The following is a 20,747-nucleotide window of genomic DNA, read 5'->3' as shown; positions in this document are numbered from 1 at the left end:
AGGGAAACCACTGTTAGGGAACGATAATAGTTGAAGGAATCTAGTGGTAGTAAACTCTGATAAACCTCCAGTAGTAATCTGAACCTAAACAATATGTCTTCTACTATACTAAGTTGTTTATGTAGGTTTCTAGCATGTTCCTCTAATATGGAACTGAACCCATGAATATATATATACAGTTGAATAGGTCAAGGTAAGCATATTTCTCTGCCCATATGTGTGGTGTGTTCTAGTCCCTAATTGTCCTTGGAAAGTAAGTGTGAGAGGCACAGATATTTTAGTGCTTTGAAGTGTGATATCATTATTGCTCTTTCTTTCTCTCCCTCTTTATCTTTCTGTCTCTGTGAATCTGTTTCTCTCTCTCTCTTTCTTTCTCTCTCTGTCTCTCTGTCTATGTGTATGTATGTGTATGTGTATGTGTATTTGTGTGTGTGTGTGTGTGTGTGTGTGTGTGTGTGTGTGTGTGTGTGTGTGTGTGTGTGTATGTGATTGTTTGGTAAAGGCCATGTATGTCACGTAGTAAGTATGAGTATGTCATGTAGTAAGGTGTCAGTTTCCTGTAGGAGAGACTATATCTCCAAACTGTGAACATCAGGAAGGGATTCTGGGTGATATTGCAGGAGGAAGGATTTAACATTGATGAGGGTTCAGAGAAGAATGTTAGAAAAGGGTCCATAGAGTCTAAAGGAATTGGGATCAAGTGAACCAGAAGCCTAGAGTACTGCAAGATGTGAATGGATTAACAGTATAGACAGATGTATTTTGTCTTCACGGACCTTGGATTGTGTTGATGCTCAGGGGACAGTGACAGAAACAGCTAAGGCAAGGGCTCTTTTGAGTTAATATCAGAATGAAAAGGGAAGAATGAAGAAAGTGAGGATGCCTCTTTACTACCCAGATCAAAAATGGTCATCATAGCCAGTACCACAAAAATGTAGGAAGAGTTCTATAAGTTCTGTGTTACTCACTTGGTAAAGCTGACTTCAATTGTAGCCTTGTCTTCTATTTATTGGCCCGTAATTTTTTTACTTCTCAACTTTTTTATTTCTGTAAGAGGCAGTACTTCCTACTCCTACCTCTGTATGTAAACCTCAATGTTTTTGATCCCCCAGTTCATCTTATCTCTAGACAACAGTTTCTGATAGGACACTGTAGATCCTGTCTCAATGCTTTTTTTTGACATAGACTAAAGTCACTTAGGAATGTAGGAACCTCTTCTGAGGAACTGCATCCATCAGATTGGCCTATAGGAAGAAATTATGGTCTACTCACATAGCTTGTCAGTAAGGTGCAAAGAATGGAAAATGTCACTTAAGTCATGCTTTGAGGCCAGCATCAGCTACACTAAGTCAAGACAAAGACATTAGATAAAACTATGTATTGAACAATGCCTCTCATAAACACTGCTGTGGGATAATGATCTTGTACACTGCTTCAATAAAATGCTGATTGGCCAGTAGCCAGGCAGGAAGTATAGGTGGGGCAAGCAGACTAGGAGAAGGATAGGAAGAGGAAGGGCAGAGTAAGGACTCGCCAGCCAGAGACAAAGGAAGCAAGATAACAAGGCAGAACTGAGCAAAGGTACCAAGCCACATGGCCAAACATAGATAAGAATTAGGGGTTAATTTAGGTATAAGAGCTAGCTAGCAAGAGGCATGCCATAAACCGTACAGTTGATAATTAATATTAAGCCTCTGAGTGATTGTTTTATAGGCAGCTGCAGGACCAAGGGGATGGGTGGGACTGGAGAAAACTTACAAGTACATAAACACAGGTTCAAAGTCTTCAAAAATCATCATTTTTGCACCATGTAAAGATGGCCCCTGAAGATTCTATAATATGTGACATCATATTCATATTTTTCTGTGACATCAACACCAGGAAAAACTGACTAAATGTACAATCATCAGATAATATTCTGCTGTTAGTCATACAAACTTATTCTAAAATGTTGTAAGAGGGTTCAAATTTCATAAAACTAGGATTTACACTTATGTAAATCACATTTAACATTCAAAATTATGTGTCATTGATGATAGTAACAAAGTAAAACTTAAAATATACATTCTAAAGGCACAGTTCTTGATGAAGAGACAGCACTTGACAGCATCCTACAGTCATTCATCATGAACACTCACAGTAAATTAGGAACAGAGAACCCCTGAGTCAGAACAATATCATGCACTAGGAAGACCAAAGTTACCCTCAGACAAAATGGTGAGAAAGCTGAAGTTTGACATTAAAGACTGAAGAATGCAACCGTATTCCCTCTTTTCACACATTGTCCATCTTGCACTTGAAGTATTAAGGAACACAGTAACAGAACTGGGTAAATGATCATTTCTCATATTGACAAAAAAGGGAAAGAAAGAGCTGCCATCGTTTGAGCATAACCAGATAGTCTGTATGAAGATTCTGGGTTATTGTACAAGCAACGGGATTCGTGGATGATTGATCTGTGTGCCGATTTCTTTGGCATATGTGAGGAGTTGACACTGGAATTTGAAACAAACAACACATCAATTTCATGTGTCGTTCCCCACCTCCATGCCTGTAATGTCACATTGCTTTTTTGTAAGTGTCAGTGAAGGCCATAAATCAAGACATTTTGTTAAGAAAATAAAACTTTCTAAGTCGTGCCCACAGTATCTTGCCAAATAGATTATATCCTACCAGAATTACAAAATTGGCTCCATATTTCAAGGGAAGAACTGTGAGGAACATGTACTGAAGACTTAAGAGTTGGGTTGAAGGAGCGTGGAGAAGGTTTGGGGCATTATAGGCACACAGTGATTTTTCATTATGGACTTTGATTTACTTATTTTTTTTCTTTTTTTTTTTTATCTAGTCCAACAGAGACTCCTGCCAGGAGAATGTGGTAACTGATAATAAAAGATAATGTCACAAGATAGGGAAGGAAAGAAAATATGCACAGAAACGAGGAATCTAGCCAGGCGGTCAGGACAGCAGGTTCCCTTACATTATATATTCAGAGAGTTTGGTCAGTCAGGACAGTCCACAATAAGTGGAGGGACAGAACTTCATTTCTGAGGTAAGACTCATCACATCACTCAACCTTGTTCTGTACCCAAAACACATTTGTTCCCTAGACATTCTCTCAGAACATATCTTCAACATAAAAACTGAATTTTCTTACAGAAAATTTTGGAAATAACGTATTTATTTCCCATATTCTTTTACCTTGAAAGTTGTGCTTCTGACTCTTCTGAGTAGGCCCCAGATGCATTGTGGGCCCATCTCTGTCTGTTCCAAGCCTCACACACCAGAATCCCAAGGACTATGAGGATCAAGCCGGCCATGCCCATCCTAATGAGATTCTCAACTGTTTGATCCTGTGTCTCTGAGGCTGTGTTTGTGGACAAAGAAGTCACAGAGGTTAGGTTAGGGCAGGGCTAAGTTTCTCCCATGATAACTGGCTGTCCACTCAGGGCACATGCCTTCCCAGGACAGAACTTGGACCCGCTGTGTCCAGTACCATTGTTTTCAATTATCCATATTCACCTGCCTTGGTTTTCATCATGTTGTGTAAAGGACTGATTGTCTTAGATGATCCTGAGAACAGAATAAGAGGAGTAGAATGCAGGAGGTGCTTGAGAGTCCTAAGTGTTTCCTAAGTGTTCCACAGTCTCCATTCCTGTAAATGACCATCATTATCATCATATATACTCATGAAGTTCTGGGGTGAACCTTTCTCTGTCTCTATCAGGTTCCCTCTTGTATTCTGATTAGAATCTTCAGCTTCACTGGGCTAAAAGAGACACCAATGAAACAGAATTGAAAACAGAAAATTCAGAGTGGAACAAATTGACAAGGCATTCCAGTTGATGATCTTTGATCATGCAGTCCCTGCACTGAACAACTTCAAGGCACCATTCTGAGTATGGCATTTCTGGTGAGCTTAGTAGGTGAGCTCTGCAGATTTAGATGCCCAGTGTTGTGAAATGGTGCTCAAGAAACCTTAGTGGATTTGAACCAAGGAGACACATGCCAAGGGGGCACAGCGGAAAGTTACTCACACCACGCAGGCATGACATCCATATGGAAAATTTTATTATTAAAGGAAAAGGGGAGAGGGAAGAGAAAGAAAGAGGGAGGGAGAGAGACAGAGAGGGAAAGAGAGAGATAGAAAGAGAGAAAGGAAAGTGGAGGTGCGTACAGCCTCATGAAGAGAAAGAGGGAGGGAGGAAGAAGGAGGAGGAAGGTTTTTTTCCTCTTAAAGGAGGATTTACAGAAGATGACATCAGGATGCTGGGCAGGTCCCCAAAGGGTGGTTCAAAATGCTAACATTCCTCCATTTTTGATTATTATAGAAAGGTGAGTTATGGATAGCAAGTGTGTGTGTGTGTGGGGGGGGAATAAGGGCACTGAATTCTTGAGACTGCTTCTTGCTAATTTGGGGGCAAAGTGGGTGTTGGGAGTCGTGCACAACAGGGGGCGTGAGTGAAGAAGCATTCAGTTAGCTGTCGTCTTGGAGACCCCTTGAAGGAGCTGAGAAGGCAGGTTACCAGGAAAAAATAGATTATTTTCCTTGGCCTCGTGAGTGGGGCCAGCCATGGGAAGAGTGACGGCTGCCAGAAAGAATGGGATGGAGAGGGGTCCCAGCTGCACAGAAGAGGGAGTGTGGATGAGCCAGATGAAAGAGTAGATATGTCCTTGAGTCTGGAGTGGTGGTAGCAGCAGTGATCTTCCAGGAGCCTGGGAAAATGGCGCACCAAACAAATCAAGAGTACAGGAGACATCATATTTGCTGTTTCTCCGGAGGTGGGAAATGCTCACATCCATCCTGTGAAAGTGTCAGTGAATTAGGAGATAATGGAGTTTTTACGAGTGGGCATGTGGGTGAAGCTAACATGCCAGTATTTGCCTGGTTGGTGTTCTCAGATGGCTCAGTGGCTGGTGGTGTATCTCGAGAGCCTTTGAGGGTCTGGCCTTGGCACAAGTCTGGCAGGAGGGATTGATCTGTGCAGGAACCCGTGTCTTTAAACAACTGGAAGAGACCTGCATTTTGGTGTCATAGCAAAAGCTATGCCTTTGGGTTAAAAGGTATGAATATTTTCTAGGGCCTGGATTCAGCCCAATGAAACATATCTTTAAATCTATAACCAGAGGAAATTTACTGAATAGAAGTGGTTGAATGAGTGAAGGAGGAGGGAGGCTTCCCTACGCTCCCTACTAATGCTAACCTGTCTCTAAAAGACGGGACCAGTAAAGTCCACAGAAATTTAAGGATTCCCAAGACTGTCTGTAGTCAGTGCTCTATCAGTTTATCAAGACTGCATTTATCAATGCTAAAATTTTGAACCTCTGAAGTTACATCTGAAACTGGCTTATCCTGTACCATGACGTCTGTGAATTTAAAAGGCAGCTGAAACCTTGGTGGCTCCTGTTGAACTGACGAAACCTGGCTGTCAATGACATGGCACCAATGTTGTGAAAGTGCACAAGAGGCCAAGGAGACGTGGTGGAAAGTTACTCACACCATGCAGGCATGGCATCCATGTGGAAAGTTTTATTATTAAAGGAGAAAGAGAGAAGGGAAGGGATGGAGGGAGAAGGGGGTAGAGAGAGAGGGAGAGAACATGGAAGTGCGCACTTCCTGAGAGAGGGAGGGAGGGAGGGAGGGAGGGAGGGAGGGAGGGAGGGAGAGGGGGGGAGAGGGGGGAGAGAGACAGAGAGAGAGAGAGAGAGGAAGAAAAGAAGGGGGAGGGGTTTTTCCTCCTAAAGGGGCCTTTACATAAGATAACATCAAAATGCTGGGCAGGTCCCCAAAGTGTAGTTCAGAATGCTAACACCTAACACCTAATCTGGAATGTTTCTCCCAAATACCTGTTTTTACTGAGTGCCCCATTCCCACACTCAGTCCCTCTCTATGACTTTGGCAGTCCTGGGCCTGTTCTGAGTATCGAGGAACAACCAGAGGTGTAGAAGGTAGGAATGCCTCTTAGAGATGAGGAATGATTTCTGCTAAGGGTGAGAACTTCTGTCTTGTCGCCAAACTCCCAGGTAGTCCTTCTCACATCAGACTCAGAAATTTCTCTATGTTCAGTTCAGGTCAGAAGCAGATCCTTCTGTTATACATTGATCTCCACCCCCTTTTTCTCACAACTGAAGTGGGGAATGCTTGATTAAGATGTCATGCAAAGTGTTGTGCAAGTCTAGCCCTCAGCAAACATTTGAAAGGTGTGCATGTCAGTGTGTGTGAGTGTGTGTGTGTGAGTGTGTGTGTGTGTGTGTGTGTGTGTGTGTGTGTGTGTGTGTGTGTGTATCATGGATCAGAGTAAACAGTACAAAGCACTGAGAATTTATCTGTACAATTCCCTAGTAGTTTGGATTCCTCTCACTAAGCATAGATCCCAAGATGGCTCTATCTACCCCAATCCTTGCCATCTTTACAAATAATAGTAATTGAGACAAACGGGACAGGGCATAGAGTGACAAGTCTGGATCAGCTCTCCTATGACCTCAGAAGTCTGGAAGTTCAGCAGTGGAGGATCACTGGAGGTCTTATCCCAATATCCTCTCTTGTTCAGATGGGCATACCCAGGGCAGGATGAAATCCTCTTATTTACCCTCTCCCAAGAGAACTCTGAACCAATGCATATTCTGCTCCTGTATGTCATCCTGAAGAACAAGGTTGCAGGCTTCACTGAATTCTAGGTTTTGATTGACTCAACTGGATTTTGGTTTAGTCTAAATGTGATTGGTCATTTGGTATGTCCCGGTTCTCTTGGCGAATTCTGTCCGGTAGGACTGAGTTATGGTTTTGGATCATATGTAGATGAGAATGGTCATGTGTCCCTATTTAATACAGAAGGAGAGTCTAGAATGCTCTATGATTAATGCAGTAGGGCTGTCTCTTCCTGCGTAGGCAATGTGTGGTGTGGCTGCACTGAGAGAGATCATGTGACAGAGGCCTGTTCTAAGGAGAAGAGAATAGGAGAAGGGTTGAGTTCAGTGTCTGGGCTGAGACCTCCATGGGGCCTGACTGTGAGGACCTGGACTCTGTCATTATTCTCTGACTTAAGCATCTTCTGTGCATCGACTGTATCTTTGCATCACTTCCTGTCTATGATCCCCATTCCTCTTCCCAGTCATCAGCTTATGGAATCCCCCATCAGGGCCTCTGCAGAGGCTATGAGCCCAATTGAATCTGCTCAGACTCTCATCTGTGATCATGATATCCAGGAGCTCAATAGACTGACTGCTCAGCAGAGAGGCTGTATGCCCCATAACCTCTCATTGGCTCCCAGGGGAGTGGCTCAAAAAGTCAAGGGTGAAGTCAGCCAAAGGGAAACAACCTGTGTCTGCTGGCCACAGTGTTGACCGAGGTTAGTTCACCTGTTTTTTACAGATCAAATCTTTCATAGTTGACACCAGAGCAAAACTGTAGGGTCAGGGTTTTCCCAGGTCCCAGGATATGGCCTTGATGGGGAAGGATTTGGAGTCAGCCCCAATGGGAAAATGATGGGCCAGGAATTGTGCAACTGGATTTTACCAAACATGTATCCCATGCCATGTTGCCCTGCACATCTTATGGCTTTTATTTAGCTGTGGGGCTCTGGCTAAAAAAAACATGCTCTCCCATTAGTTACTCTCTACAGGGCACTCCCCAAAAGGGCAGAGCAGTGGCATGGGTCTTATTGCCTCAAAAAGAGATTATTCAGTGATGGTGCTGACTCACCTGAGATGTGTATTTCCAGGGGATCACTGGGTACAGACCACAAACGTGGGGTACTCTTGTAGTAACCATAACATCTGAATGTTCCTGTGTGGTCTGGAGTCACATGATCTATAGAGAAAAAGGCTTGGTACTGCCTAATACTGTGTATATACTGTGAGTTCATGGAGCTGAGGAACTTCTGACCTTCCTTGGTGAGAATGAACTTGTCATATTCCTCCTGGGAGACACACTTGAGAGTCATGTTCCCTCCTGAGGTCACCACAGGGCTGGGCAGGACTGACAGGCTAGGTTTATTGTAGTAGATTCCTAGGACAGAAGGAGGCAGCCTGTTCCATGGGTCACATAGCCACAGTGTTCTCCAGGGCTAGGCTGTGAGAGGGGAATACTCCTGAGAGCAGAGCCTGGGGCTGAGACCTTGATTGCCCCTCACTTGTCACAGCTATTTCTAGGATGTCACTGTGGTCTGACCAGCCTGTTGAGGTGAAACTGTATCTGTGACATTTCTAAGCATGTTTCTGTATCACAGAAGGGATGGGAATTTGGACGTCTTCCCAAGCTACTCTGTGGTTTGTGTGCCCCAGGTCTTGTGGCTTCCCACTTAATGCAGAGCATGTATTTCTGCATCCAGGTTCCCCTGACACCAGATGGTCATGGGATTTCCTGAGGTGATCACAGAGCCTGGCTCAGCCTTGATGGAAGATCTATTGAGAGGCCCTGAAAAAGGTAGCAGCTAAGGAAGTGGATGTGTTTGAAAGTGATACAGAGTAGATCACACTTAAGGTGATCCAGAATAGCAGACAACCTACTGTAGACTCACTTCTGTCCTGGACCTCCTGCATCTCTCTCTCTCACTGTCTGCTTTGGATTCTGTGTCTTGGGTCCCACTGTCTCCCGGACTCTTTATCAATAGCCTAAAGAGACCTGGCTTATCACACACACCACACACCCAGTCCTCCATGTGCACCTATACCAAGTTTACCATCATTTTAGGGACAGGCAGGGGTACCTCACCTGAGAAAGACAGTTCCAGGGGCTCACTAGATTCTGACCACACCTGTGGTTTGTTCCTGTAATTGCTGTAGCATCGGAATGTCCAAAGCTGGTTGGGAGTCAAAAAGCCCACAGAAAACAGGGCTTCAAACTGCCCAGAAGATTGGTTATACTGCGAGTCCATGATCCAGGAGAGCTTCTGTGGTCCTTCCTTAATCAGAATAAACCTGTCATATTGCTGCTTTGAGACACACTGGAGGGTGACATTGCCACCTGGGGCCAACACAGGACTTGGTTGTGCTGACAGTCTGGGTTTACTGAAGGCTCCTGAGAGAGAAGAAGGAATAAGGTATGTGTTCTCAGATATTATATCCTCAAGGGCTGCGAGGGGAGGGGAAATCCTGAGAGCGAACCTACTTCTTGACAGTCAAAAATGAGGCTGGGAACCCTGTGTGTCCTCTTGCTTGTCAGCAGCAGCTCTAGTGGGTCACTGTCCTCTGACACTCCAACACAGTATCTGATAGTGACAGCAATATCACCCTGTATGGTGCTGCTCAATTTTTGAGATGAAGAATTCAGCCTTGTTACCAGCACAATCTCCAGTACAATCTGTTCGCACATTGGTTTTGGGCATCTACCTTTGTAGATATCATGCTTTTTGGCTTCTGTGTACACCTCACAGAAGATCATCGCCTTACTCCATTTGGGGACTACAGAGGCTGTTTGAGCTCTCAGGATAGGTTTAGGGAGGGTCACTGCAAGTAAATAAGCATTTGGTACCCAGGGCATCCTTCCTCAGATTCCAAGTCTCAACCCCACAACACTGCAGCCAAAATCGCGATGAGCACATAGACATTGTTTTCCATCCTTACTTTCCAGGCATGGCTGGGTATGAAGAGAAGGGCAGCAGAGGAAAGCTTCGGATACTCACGTGCCAGCACTGCATTCCTGAGGCCCACAGTCAGTTCTGGAAGAGAACTCAGTGTGAGAGGTTTGTCCCTGAAGCTAGAGCCCTTCCTCCCCTTAGCAGAGCCTTTTGAGACCCTGGGGTTTTCTGATGCTTGTCTGTGGATCAGGGTCATTTCTAGACAGCAGATCCCTGCCCCATCTCACCCAAACAGAGCAGTGTTGTGAAGAAGAAGGTCATGGTATCTCTTCCCAGAGGCTGTAGGAGTGCAAAATTAGGGGCAGAGCTACAGAGCCTGTTTGAAGGAACAGGAAACAGGGTGTGGTCTTCAGAGGCAAGGCAGTCCTCATTACATGGTTGTACTTCGAACCCACAGGAAGGGGAACTGCCTTTCTCAGGCACCAGCCTCTTATATGCCCTGTGCAGTGGAGAGTTGACTCGGTGCTTACATGGATGTTTCCACAACCCCATTAGTGTTTGCCTTCTCTGCCTTCATCCTACTCAGGGACAGACAGGCGTAATGGCAAACAAACCTGATGTCTCCCTTAAGTATCTCCCCAAAGGTGAAATTTGCATATGTCCTTAATACATCATTACAATGTTGCAGAGTTAGCAAGCACACAGTGCTTCTTCTTGAGTAAGACGCACGGTCGTATTAGTACATCCTTCAAATGTTCTAACAGTTATAGACAAGGCATCAAAGCAGATCGGGTGCAGGCATGTCCATCCCCAGCCCCGATTCCAAGCTCATTGTCTTCATCACCATCTATTGTGCGAGTCAGTAGACAAGATGGTTCTGTTTACTGGGGCTAAAGGGAAGGCTCACATGCATGTCTCCATGAAGGGAGAGTGAGGGGTCAGCTTCTTTCCCGAAATAGGTGAGCTGTCCTGACCCCAGAGTCCCACGGAGAAATATTCAGATTGTAGTCTTTACATTGGTTTTTCCTGTCAAGTGCAATCTCAGGCAGAAAGCTTTAACGTCAGAGCTGACTACGAAGTTGTTGTCGTTAAAGAGAAGCACTAGAGTAATGGAGAAGAGGGGAGTGCATGTCCACGTGACGAGGATGATGAATGGTGAAAGTCAGACAAACTGGCTAGACGTGTGAAGCAGAGGGGATAGGGTGAATGTAGATACTGAGAAGCCTTGTGTGAAAGACCCCAGGGAAGGAGCGACATATGAGCAGAGTGAGTCATCAACCCTTTTAGCCTCTCAGATTCTCAGTTAGGTATGAAACTGTCATTTTACTTTGTTCGATGATGTGACTCTTTTTATATCTCTGCAAACACTACAGTTTCCCTTTGTCTTAGTCACTGTTCTACTGTTGTGAAAAGACACCACGAGCTTTCTCTTGGGAGGTGGAAGAGAAGGATTCCTTCCTGCTGCCTTTGGTGTTTGAGCTGAATCATTATATGTACACATCTTTCTAATGCAGAGACCTGCTATATGAGCTTTAGTGACCTGTCCTGGAGAGTACTGTGGAGGCATCGTGGGTTGGAAGTTTTAGTGCATTTGGTCTGCAGTATTGCTTATGTCTGCTGTTTCCTTATTGATGTTCTGTCCAATGTTAATGTGGCCAGAAGGGTCTGTATTACCATGTCTCTGTATCTGTCTCTCCCTGAGTGTCTGCTTTGCGTGCTTTTATGTGGGTGTTTATATCTTAAAGATTTAATTTTAGATTTATTTAATGTACGTATGAGTGTTTTTTTCTGCATGTATGTATGAGTACCACATGGATGCCTGGTGCCTGTGGTGTTCAGAAGAGTACATTGAATTCCTTGGGACGAGGGTTACTTGTGGAAATGAACCACAATATAAGTGCTAGGACTCAATTTCCAGTCTTCTGCAAGAATAATAAGTATTCTTAACCACCAAGCCATCTCTTCAGTCCTGAATAAATCTTTATAATGTCATATTCATTGAAAAGTTGACAGAGAGTTTGATGTTTTACATTCTTAAACCAACCTTGATTTTTTAAAAATAAACCCATGTTGATCTTGTCGTTCAATCTTCTCACATCCTAAGGTGTGTTACCTGCTAATACTTAGTGCAGGATTTTGCACTAAATCTAGCTCCATGACTGACTGAGAAGGGCCGTGTTAAAGGAGATCTTTGGGCCTGGCTGCGCTGACAGGGAAGACTTTACAGAAAGGTGTTCTAGAGGGAAGAAGGGTTGCTGAGGAACTTCCGATCTTGTTCTCAGCTCAGTCTCATCAGGGCCTGAATCTGAGGACTTGTGTTTCTGTTTCCTTGCATTTGCCTACCCCTATCACCCTGCTGCTCACACTCTCTTCCTCCGTGAACCTGACCCTAACGCTAACCCTTATCATCAACTCCTGTGATAATACCCGATTAATAGAAATGGGTTAATTTAAGATATAAGAGCTAGCTATCAAGAGGCCTGCCATAGGCCATACAGTTTGTAAATAATATTAAGCCTCTGAGTGATTATTTTCTAAGTGGCTGTGGGACTGTGGAGCCAGGTGAGACTGGAGGACCTTGGGACCAGAGAAAACTTACAGCTACATCCCAGCAGCTTCTGGCACAGGTGAGGAAATCTAAAACCCGAAACAATTATTTCAACACCTGAAGGTGTTGCTGACATCCCTGTTCTGGGAAGAGCCACAGATGGAATGTGACTGTATGTCACTGAGTTCTCTTCTGTAAGCGTGTGTGAGGCAAAGCCAGGCGGTGGTGGTGCACACCTTTAATCCCAGCACTCGGGAGGCAGAGGCAGGTGGATCTCTGTGAGTTCGAGGCCAGCCTGGGCTACCAAGTGAGTTCCAGGAAAGGTGCAAAGCTACACAGAGAAACCCTGTCTCAAAAAACAAAAAAACAAAAAACAAAACAAAAAAGAATATATGAAGCAGACAGACCTGAATCTGTAGACTGCTTTTGGTAAGATTGCTAGTACTTCCCCATCTGACTCTTCCTCATCTTCCATCTTGTCCACACATTCTCTCTGGTCAAAATCTCCCTTATACCTCTCTGTTCTCCATCTCTCCATTCCCCCAAGTCTCTCAGGAGTCCAGTTATAAACCCAAGCAATAGCAATCCCCTGGTTGAGCAAGGTCACCTGGCTTGAATTCTGCAGGGTCATAAAGGTAGATAAGAATTTTCCTCAGGCAGTGACCACCAGGCTTCCAGGGTCAAACAGAGGGGTGATAAGAATCACATAGAGGGGCAGTAATTGTTAATTATCATTTGCAACCCAAAAGGGAAGTGACTAGTGGGGAAATGAATTAACTAAAGGCTAAATTTGGGTAATATCTAAGAAGAGGGATCTTATATGCTCAACTATAATCTTAAACATGATTGGTAGAAAATGTTAAGAATCTATAAGTTGGTAGGTCAATGGGAGAAAATAAAACTGTCTCCTTTTTTCCTGTGGCTCCTATCTGTCCAAGCTATCTGCCGTTTTTCTGCAGGGTGGGGGAAGGTGTGCTCAGTCGCTAGGCAACCTGTGTACAGCTAGATGCCTCTGATAATAGTTAAAGAGGGATCTGGAACTAGAGGTAAGATTTGGGAAAGGAGGAAGTCAAGCTTAATTGGCACATCCACTAGGCTTTCTCAAGCAGGTAGTCTGGACAATTGAGTCTGTTCTTAGAGAATACAGAGGTATCTCTGATAAGGTACTTTCCTCCGTCTGGGGATGGTCCTGGTCGGATGCTGCCAATGACGATAATTACAGGGAGGCTTGAACTGGGGTTCTGGCTGTTCATAGCTGTCAGCCCACAGATTATCTAAATATTCCTTTAGTAGAGGGAAAATGGTGCCCAATCAATGCTGGAAAAGCTACAATAGCACACAAGAAACTTAGTAGGAAATGGCTGAAAATCAAAAGCCAAATATTACCAAGGCTCCTTGAGCCTCAGCTTGACCTCTGGAAGGCCCTTGGCTTCTTCCAGGTATTAGCTTTGTCATAATCAGCTGAAATCCTACTTTGTATGTTTTTGCGGCTTGCATCATACAATAAAGGAATTTCTGGAGGTGTCACCTCCCTGTTCTCAAGCTCTTCTACAGAGCTAAAAAACAGCATGGTATTTGCATAAAAACAGACAAGTAGATCAATGGAACTGAATCAAAGACCCAGACATAAATCCACACACCTATGGACAAACGATTTTTTGACAAAGAAGCCAAATGTATACAATGGAAAAAAGGAAGCATCTTCAACAAGTGGTACTGGCATAACTAGATGTTGGCATGTAGAAGAATGCAAATAGACCCATAGCTATCACCCTGCACAAAACTCAAGTCCAAAGACTTCAGCATAAATCTAGTTACACTGAACCTGATAGAAGGGAAAGTAGGAAATAGCCTTGAATACATTGGCACAGGAGACAACTTCCTGAATAGAACACCAGTAGCACAGACACTAAAATCAACAACTAATAAATGGGACCTCATGGAGCTGAAAATCTTCTGTAAGGCAAAGGGCACTGTTAATGGGACAAAATGGCAGTCTATAGAATGGAAAAAATCTTCACCAACCTCATATCTCATAGAGGGCTGATCTCCAAAATATATAAAGAACTCAAGAAACTAGACATCAAAATACCAAATAATTCAATTTTAAAAATGGGATACAGATTTAAACAGAATTTTCAACAGAAGACTCTCAAATGGCTGAAATACACTTAAAGAATTGTTCAACATCATTAGTCATCAGGGAAGTGCAAATCAAAACAACTCTGAGATACCATTTTACACCAGTCAGAATGGCTAAGATCATAAACACTAATGACAGCTAATGTTGGAAAGGATATGGAGTAAGGGGTACACTCCTCCACTGCTGGTGGGAGTGCAAACTTGTACAGCTATTGGAAATCAATATAGCAGTTTCTCATAAAATTGGCAATCAATCTACCTCAAGACTCAGCTATATCAATCTTGGGCATATACCCAAAGTATGCTCAACCATACCATAAGAACACCTGCTCAACTGTGTTCATAGCAGCATTATTCGTAATATCCAGAAACTGGAGAAAGCCTAGATGCCCCTCAACTGAAGAATGGATATGGAAAATATGGTAAATTTAATTTACTCAGTGGTAAATGGAGTATTACTCAGTGATTAACAAAAAACAATGGCAACATGAAATTTGCAGACAAATGGCTGGAACTAGAAAAAAATCATTCTGAGTGAGGTAACCCAGACCCAGAAAGATAAACATGGTATGTACTCACTCATAACTAGATATTAGAAGTGTATAGGATAACCATACAATCCACAGTCCCAGAGAGGCCAGGTAGCAAGGAGGCCTGAAAGAGGGATGCATGGATTTCCTTGGGAAAGGGAAATGGAACAGATTTCCTGAGTAAACTGAAAATGGGAGCCATGAGGGGGATGGGAGATGGGAACATGAGGGATCAGTTGGGCTAGTTTGGTATGGGAAGTGGGCTGGGGGTGGGATGGAGGGGGAAAGTAATGAAAGAGCTGTCTTGATGGGGGTGCAATTTGGGGTTAGGAAGAAACCTGGTACCAGGGAAACTCAAAAATCCACAAGAATGACCCCAGCTAAGACTCCTAGCAACAGTGGAGAGGGTGCCTGACCTGGCCATCTACTGTAATTAGAATGGTGACTACTCTAATTGTCAACAGAGAGCCTTCATCCAGTAACTGAAGGAAGTTGATGCAGAGATCCACAGCCAAGTACTGGACCAAGCTTCCAAAGTCCTGCTGAAGAAAGGGATGATGAACTGTATGAGCCAGGGGTCAGGGGGTCAAGGTCATGATAAGGGAATCCACAGAGACAATGGGCCTGAGCTCCTGGGAGCTCATGGACTCTGGACCAACAGCTAGGGAGCCGACATGGGACTGACCTATACCCTCTGCATATGTGTGACATTGTGTAGCTTAGTCTGTTTGTGGGGTTTCTATCAGTGATATCAGGACTTGTTCCTGGTGCTTGAGCTGGCTTTTGGAAACCTATTCTCCATGCTGGATTGCCTCATCCAATCCTGATGCAAGGGGAGGAGCTTGGTCCTGCCTCTACTTGCCCTGCCATGTTTTGTTGATTCCCATGGGAGGCCTCCTCTTTTCTGAATGGAGATGGAGGAGGAGTGGGAAAGGGTGTAGATGGGAGGCAGGAGGAAACAATGGGAGGAGGAGAGGGAGGGGAAACTGGTTGATATGTAAACTAAATGAGAAAAAATTAATATTAAAAAATTACTTACTTGTCAAGAGGGACTATCAGCTGTTCTGAAAAGTGAAACCCTCACAGGATGCTATGGTTCCATCGCACTCTTGTGCAATGAGTATCATCTGTATTTTCCTCTCTAAATAAAGGGAAATGTTTGGGAAAGGGAATATTTGACCTTGTTGCTGTTCTAGAGAAACCACTGTTAGGGAGGGATGATAGCATAAGGAATATACTGGTAGGAAAATGTGGGGAATCTCTAGTAGTAATCTGAACCCAAACAATGTGATCATCAATTTTATCTATGTGGGTTTCCAGTGTCCTGTAATATAGAACTGAGCTCATGAATATATATAGTGGGTAGATATAAGCACACTTCTCTGTTCATTTAATATGCAGAGGCTGCAGTAGTATTTTCTAGTATCTTATTGTCCTTGGAAAACAAGTGTGAGAGGAAGAGTTATTTTAGTGACAAAAGCTCAATCTCTCTTTCTCTCTGTTTCTCTCTATCTCTGCCCCCCCTCGTGTGTGTGCGTGTATGTGCGTGTGTGTGTGTGTGTGTGTGTGTGTGTGTGTGTGTGTGTGTGTCCACAGGAAGCAGCAAGGTAATAAGCATTTGCACTTTCACGTGGATAGATTCCCCCATTAGTATGGCTATCTCACATTAAGTGTAGATTTCAAGACTGAACTATCTACTTTATTCATATTTACAAATAATAGTTGTTAAGACAAATAGGTCAGGCTATACTGTAGTGAGAGGGTGGTACATGTCAGTCATCCACCACCCCCAAAAGCCTCAAGGGTAAGCCAAGTCGGGGGGGGGGAGGACCCATGGAGTTCTTAATCCTATACCAGTTTGGTTGAGATGGACAAACCAAGGGCAAAAAGAGGACATTTCTAGCTGTCACCTACCAAGACAAGATTAAATACAATCTTAGCTCCTCTTTGTCACACTGAAGGGCAGGGCTGCAGACTTCACTGAGCTATATCGGTTTTGATTGGCACTACTGGATATTTTTGCCTAATTTGGCCATGTTATCTCCAGGTTCTCATGGCGGATTCTGTCTGATGAGGCTGAGATATGGTTTTGGATCATAGAGAATGGGTATGGTCTGGTGTGTCTGTTTTGAGGTGGAGAGGCTAGCAGGTTTCGCAACTGTTACAGCATATCTATTTCTTCTGCTGAGCCACTGTAGACAAGAGCTATACTGATAGTGATGGTCTGGCAGGGATCCTTTGAACCCTGGAAAGATGAGGGTGACAAGAAGAGCTGGCACTGGGTGCTTGTTTCTGCTCAGTGTCCTATATCTGCCTGTGGCCACCCCAAGTTGCTTCTGAAGAGTACTTAGAACCTTCTAGATTCTATTAGCAGGGAGTGTTGGGAGCATTCATTGATAGATTCCTATTGGCCTCCACCATGAGGGTGAATATCCATCTAACTGACTTTCAGAGACATCTCTCACCCTAGTCTAGCCAGTAACTGTCATGAATGGAGGATGATGAATAACATCTTTGGTTCAGAAAGATCTGACTCATCTCACATGAAGAAACCATGAGCTTTAGAAGGTTCTGGCATTTGACAAGAGGTAAGGGTATGAGTCTTCAAAACTCTAGCACCTGCAGGTATCCCCAAGAGCAGAGGTCACAGCACTCATGGAAAATTCTGCCTAGAGCTGGTAATCTAGGAACTTTGATCTTAGTTGCAGGCTTGGAAGTGCTGATTCCTCCTTGGACAGAATGAAAGTGTCCACTCTGTATATTGATGCATCAGTGTCACAGTCTCTGGGGTGTACCATGGAGCTCATCTGCATTGTGAGAGAAGGTGTAACAGAGTTGCTGCCCTAAGGAATAGAAGGATGAATGAAGAGCTCCCATTATTGTTCTAAACTTCACCAAGGTCTGGTCAGAGTGCTTGGGATTCTGTCTCTTTTTTCTGACTGAGCCCCTCTCCTATCCTTCTGTCTCTGTATCTGTTACTGCCTAGAATCCTTGTTCCTCATCCCAGCTATCACCTCCTTGACTCTTCCCTGAGGGCCTATGCAGAGTCTAGTTACCTGATTGAATTTGCTGTGTTCCTCACCTGTGATCAGGATGTCAAGGGGGGCACTGCAGGTGGACCATTCAGAGAAGAGGGTGTATGCAGCATAGCATTTGTATTGGTCTCCAGCAGAGCTGTTCACGGAGCCCAGAGTAAAATTGGTCACTGAGAGGCCAGTCATGGCCTCATGGCCACTGTGTTGGATGAAGTCAGCTCTCCCCACCTTGCACAGAGCACATCTGTCCTAGCTGATGTCAGGGCAACACTGCAAGGTGAGGTTCTTTACAAGGTCTAGGATATGGCCTTGGTGAGTCAGCAGGGAGGGCTTGTTGGACAGGCCTAGAGGAAATGTGACAAGCTAAGGATTGAGGAGCTTGTTTTTATTAAACACCTATTTCCCCCATCCTGACCTGAACATGTCACTACTGCTCCCAGCTTAGGGAACAAAAATCAGGCTCTTACTTTCTTCACTCTCTAACTTTAACTTTGCAGAGGGGCAGGACTGTGACAAAGGGCTGAGGGTCTCAAACAATTTTATGTCAATGATGGAGCTGACTCATTTGAGATGTGCATTTCCAAGGGCTCAGAGGATACTGATCACAATTATGGGTTATCCTTCTAGTAACCATAACATTTGAATGCCCCTCTCTGTGTTCTTCTACCACAGGACCCATAGAGAATATGGCTTGGTATTGTCAAATACTATGTATATAATGTGAGTCCAGGGAGCTGAACAACTACTGACCTTTCTTGGTGAGAATCAACTTTTCATATCCCTTCCCTGAAGAGTCATTTTCCCTCCTGAGCGTATCGCGTGGCTGGGCAGGGCTAATAGGCTGTGTTTTTTGGAGTAGTAGATTCATAGGAGGGGATGACAGCCTGTTGCATTGACTCACACAGCACAATGATCTCCAGGCTATGGGAAAGGAATACTGTCAAGAGCAGAGTCTGGGACTGAGACACTGACAGTCTCCTCACATGTCACCACCTGTCCCAGGGGCTCACTGCACTCTGATGATCCAGACATTTTTATCACCCTGAATAGTTCTGGTCAACACTGGAGATGGGGAATTCAGCCTTTTTCCCGAGGCTTGAGTGGAATCTGTTTGCACCTTGGATATGGGCTTCTTTTTCTGTAGATGTGATACTCTTTGACTCCTGATGCCCTTGTCACCTTAGTCCACTTGGAGACCACAGAGTCTGGCTCTTCTCTGAGGATAGGCTTAAGGGGGTTTCCTGAAAGGAAATGAGCAGCTAAGTCCAAGGACATCCATCTTCTAATTGCAGGTCTGAATCCCATGACCTCCCCCAGGATCATCACGCATTTGTTTTCCATCCTCACTACCTAGGCATGGCTCCTGGGTGTGATAAGAATAGCAGGTGAAGACAACTTCAGACAGACTCATCTGCCAGCACCAGGGTCCTGAGGCCCAGAGTCGTCATGAAAAAGAGTTCCCTGTGAGAGGTTTGTCCCTAAAGCTTGAGCAGGTCCTCCCCTCTGAAAAAACTCCTGAGACCCTTGTGTTTCCTTATGGGCCAGTGTTTGGCTGTGGGGCAAGTTTATTTCTTGATCACAGATTCCTCCACCACTCTTCACATCTCACCTGGACCTAGCAGGACTGTGAAGGTTAAAGTCTGTCATCTCCTTCCAGAGGCTGGAACTGTGCTTTTGGGCAGAGCTAGAGAGCCTGGCTGGAGGGACAGGAAACATAGGGTTTGGCCTTTTGAGTCTATTCTTCAGGAAACCCACAGAAAGGGGAACTCATGTACCCAGCTGTGACTTCTCCAATTTTGTGGCTAGGCTAGGGTGGTACACTCTCTGCAGTTAATTTTTACATAGACAACTACCACTGTCATGAGGACCAGCCTCCAGCAGCTGCTCAGAGTTTGAGGAGGAGCAAAATGAGTAAGCAAACTAATCACTCAACTTGACTTCTCTATCTGAGGGACTAAAACTTAATTCTCTGGAGCCAGCTAGGGGGTCAAAACTTAACTGTGGGGCTGGTGAAAAGGGAACACACACACACACACACACACACACACACACACACACACACACACACACACACACACACACACGCATCTCCAAAATGTCAGGATCTTACCCAGGGTGCTGATGAATGGCAAGCCTTCAGCAGATCAGAGAAATTGAAGAGGAGATGTAGAGCACATGAACTACTGGAAAGAAAAACAGACACATGAGAACTTTCCTGAGGACCAAAGCTTAGTTCTTCATTTCATTATTTTTACTGTTACTTGCTCTACTCTATTCCTTTTTTGTTCTGTTCTTCTACCTTGTTGTCTTCCTTCTAACTTTATTTTTTTCCCTTACAGATTATATACCCCAGCAAAATCTTTCAAGCAGTATAAAAATTACAGTGTGGTTACATACTATTTTACAAGTGAATGATTACAAGGAATACAAGTAAAAACCAACATGTTTTCTATATCCCTTACATGATTAAAAATTTTATGTATTACAAGTGAAAACCAAATTATTCCCAAGAACCCACATATATTTATGTCCAAACAATTTTTTTTAATAGATTAACAAAGTGTAAGCAAGCAAGGCACTTTTCTCAGCCAGTTCTTTTACGGGCAGGCTGCGTTTTGCTGTTACAAAGAAAGGAGCAATCATATTATTACTTATCCCAAAAGGTAATCTTATAAGAAGAATCACAAATCTAAACTTTTATATATGAAAAAGGATCAGTCATCTCTACTTTAAATCTTCAGGGTGCATATCCGTTCATCAATAGATTTTTATATCATGAAGTTAAGGGCAGGAATGGGTACAAGGAATTAATCATCATTCCACCTTAGCAAGAAAGTTGTGTCAGCCAGCATAGCCAGGCTGTCATTGTACATGTTTCTTAACCTCAGCGAGTCCCTTGCTCAGCTATTAAAAGTGTGGCTTTAAATTGTTTTCCAAGTTTTTTTTTAAACCTCAAAGACATTAACACAAACAT

At 43.9% G+C, this 20,747-nt stretch overlaps 1 protein-coding gene across 1 annotated transcript in view; it reads right to left on the bottom strand.

The window, feature by feature from the left end:
- Positions 1-7,366: 7,366 nt before the first annotated feature.
- LOC128124192 (leukocyte immunoglobulin-like receptor subfamily B member 3-like) overlaps positions 7,367-20,747 on the bottom strand; it is a 101,587-nt gene continuing 88,206 nt past the window's right edge. Inside the window, exons 6-8 of the mRNA XM_052760385.1 lie at positions 8,714-9,019; positions 7,685-8,008; positions 7,367-7,458 (exon numbers count right to left, since the gene is read on the bottom strand). Coding sequence (XP_052616345.1) covers positions 7,367-7,458; positions 7,685-8,008; positions 8,714-9,019 — 722 coding nt within the window. The remainder of the gene's footprint in view (positions 7,459-7,684; positions 8,009-8,713; positions 9,020-20,747) is intronic.

The sequence above is a fragment of the Peromyscus californicus genome, unplaced genomic scaffold (assembly GCF_007827085.1).
Source record: "Peromyscus californicus insignis strain IS unplaced genomic scaffold, ASM782708v3 Scaffold_4__1_contigs__length_199733344, whole genome shotgun sequence".
NCBI classification, from domain to species: domain Eukaryota; kingdom Metazoa; phylum Chordata; class Mammalia; order Rodentia; family Cricetidae; genus Peromyscus; species Peromyscus californicus.
The sequence above is the reverse complement of the archived record's forward strand: the minus strand, read 5'-3'. Positions and strand labels throughout refer to the sequence as shown.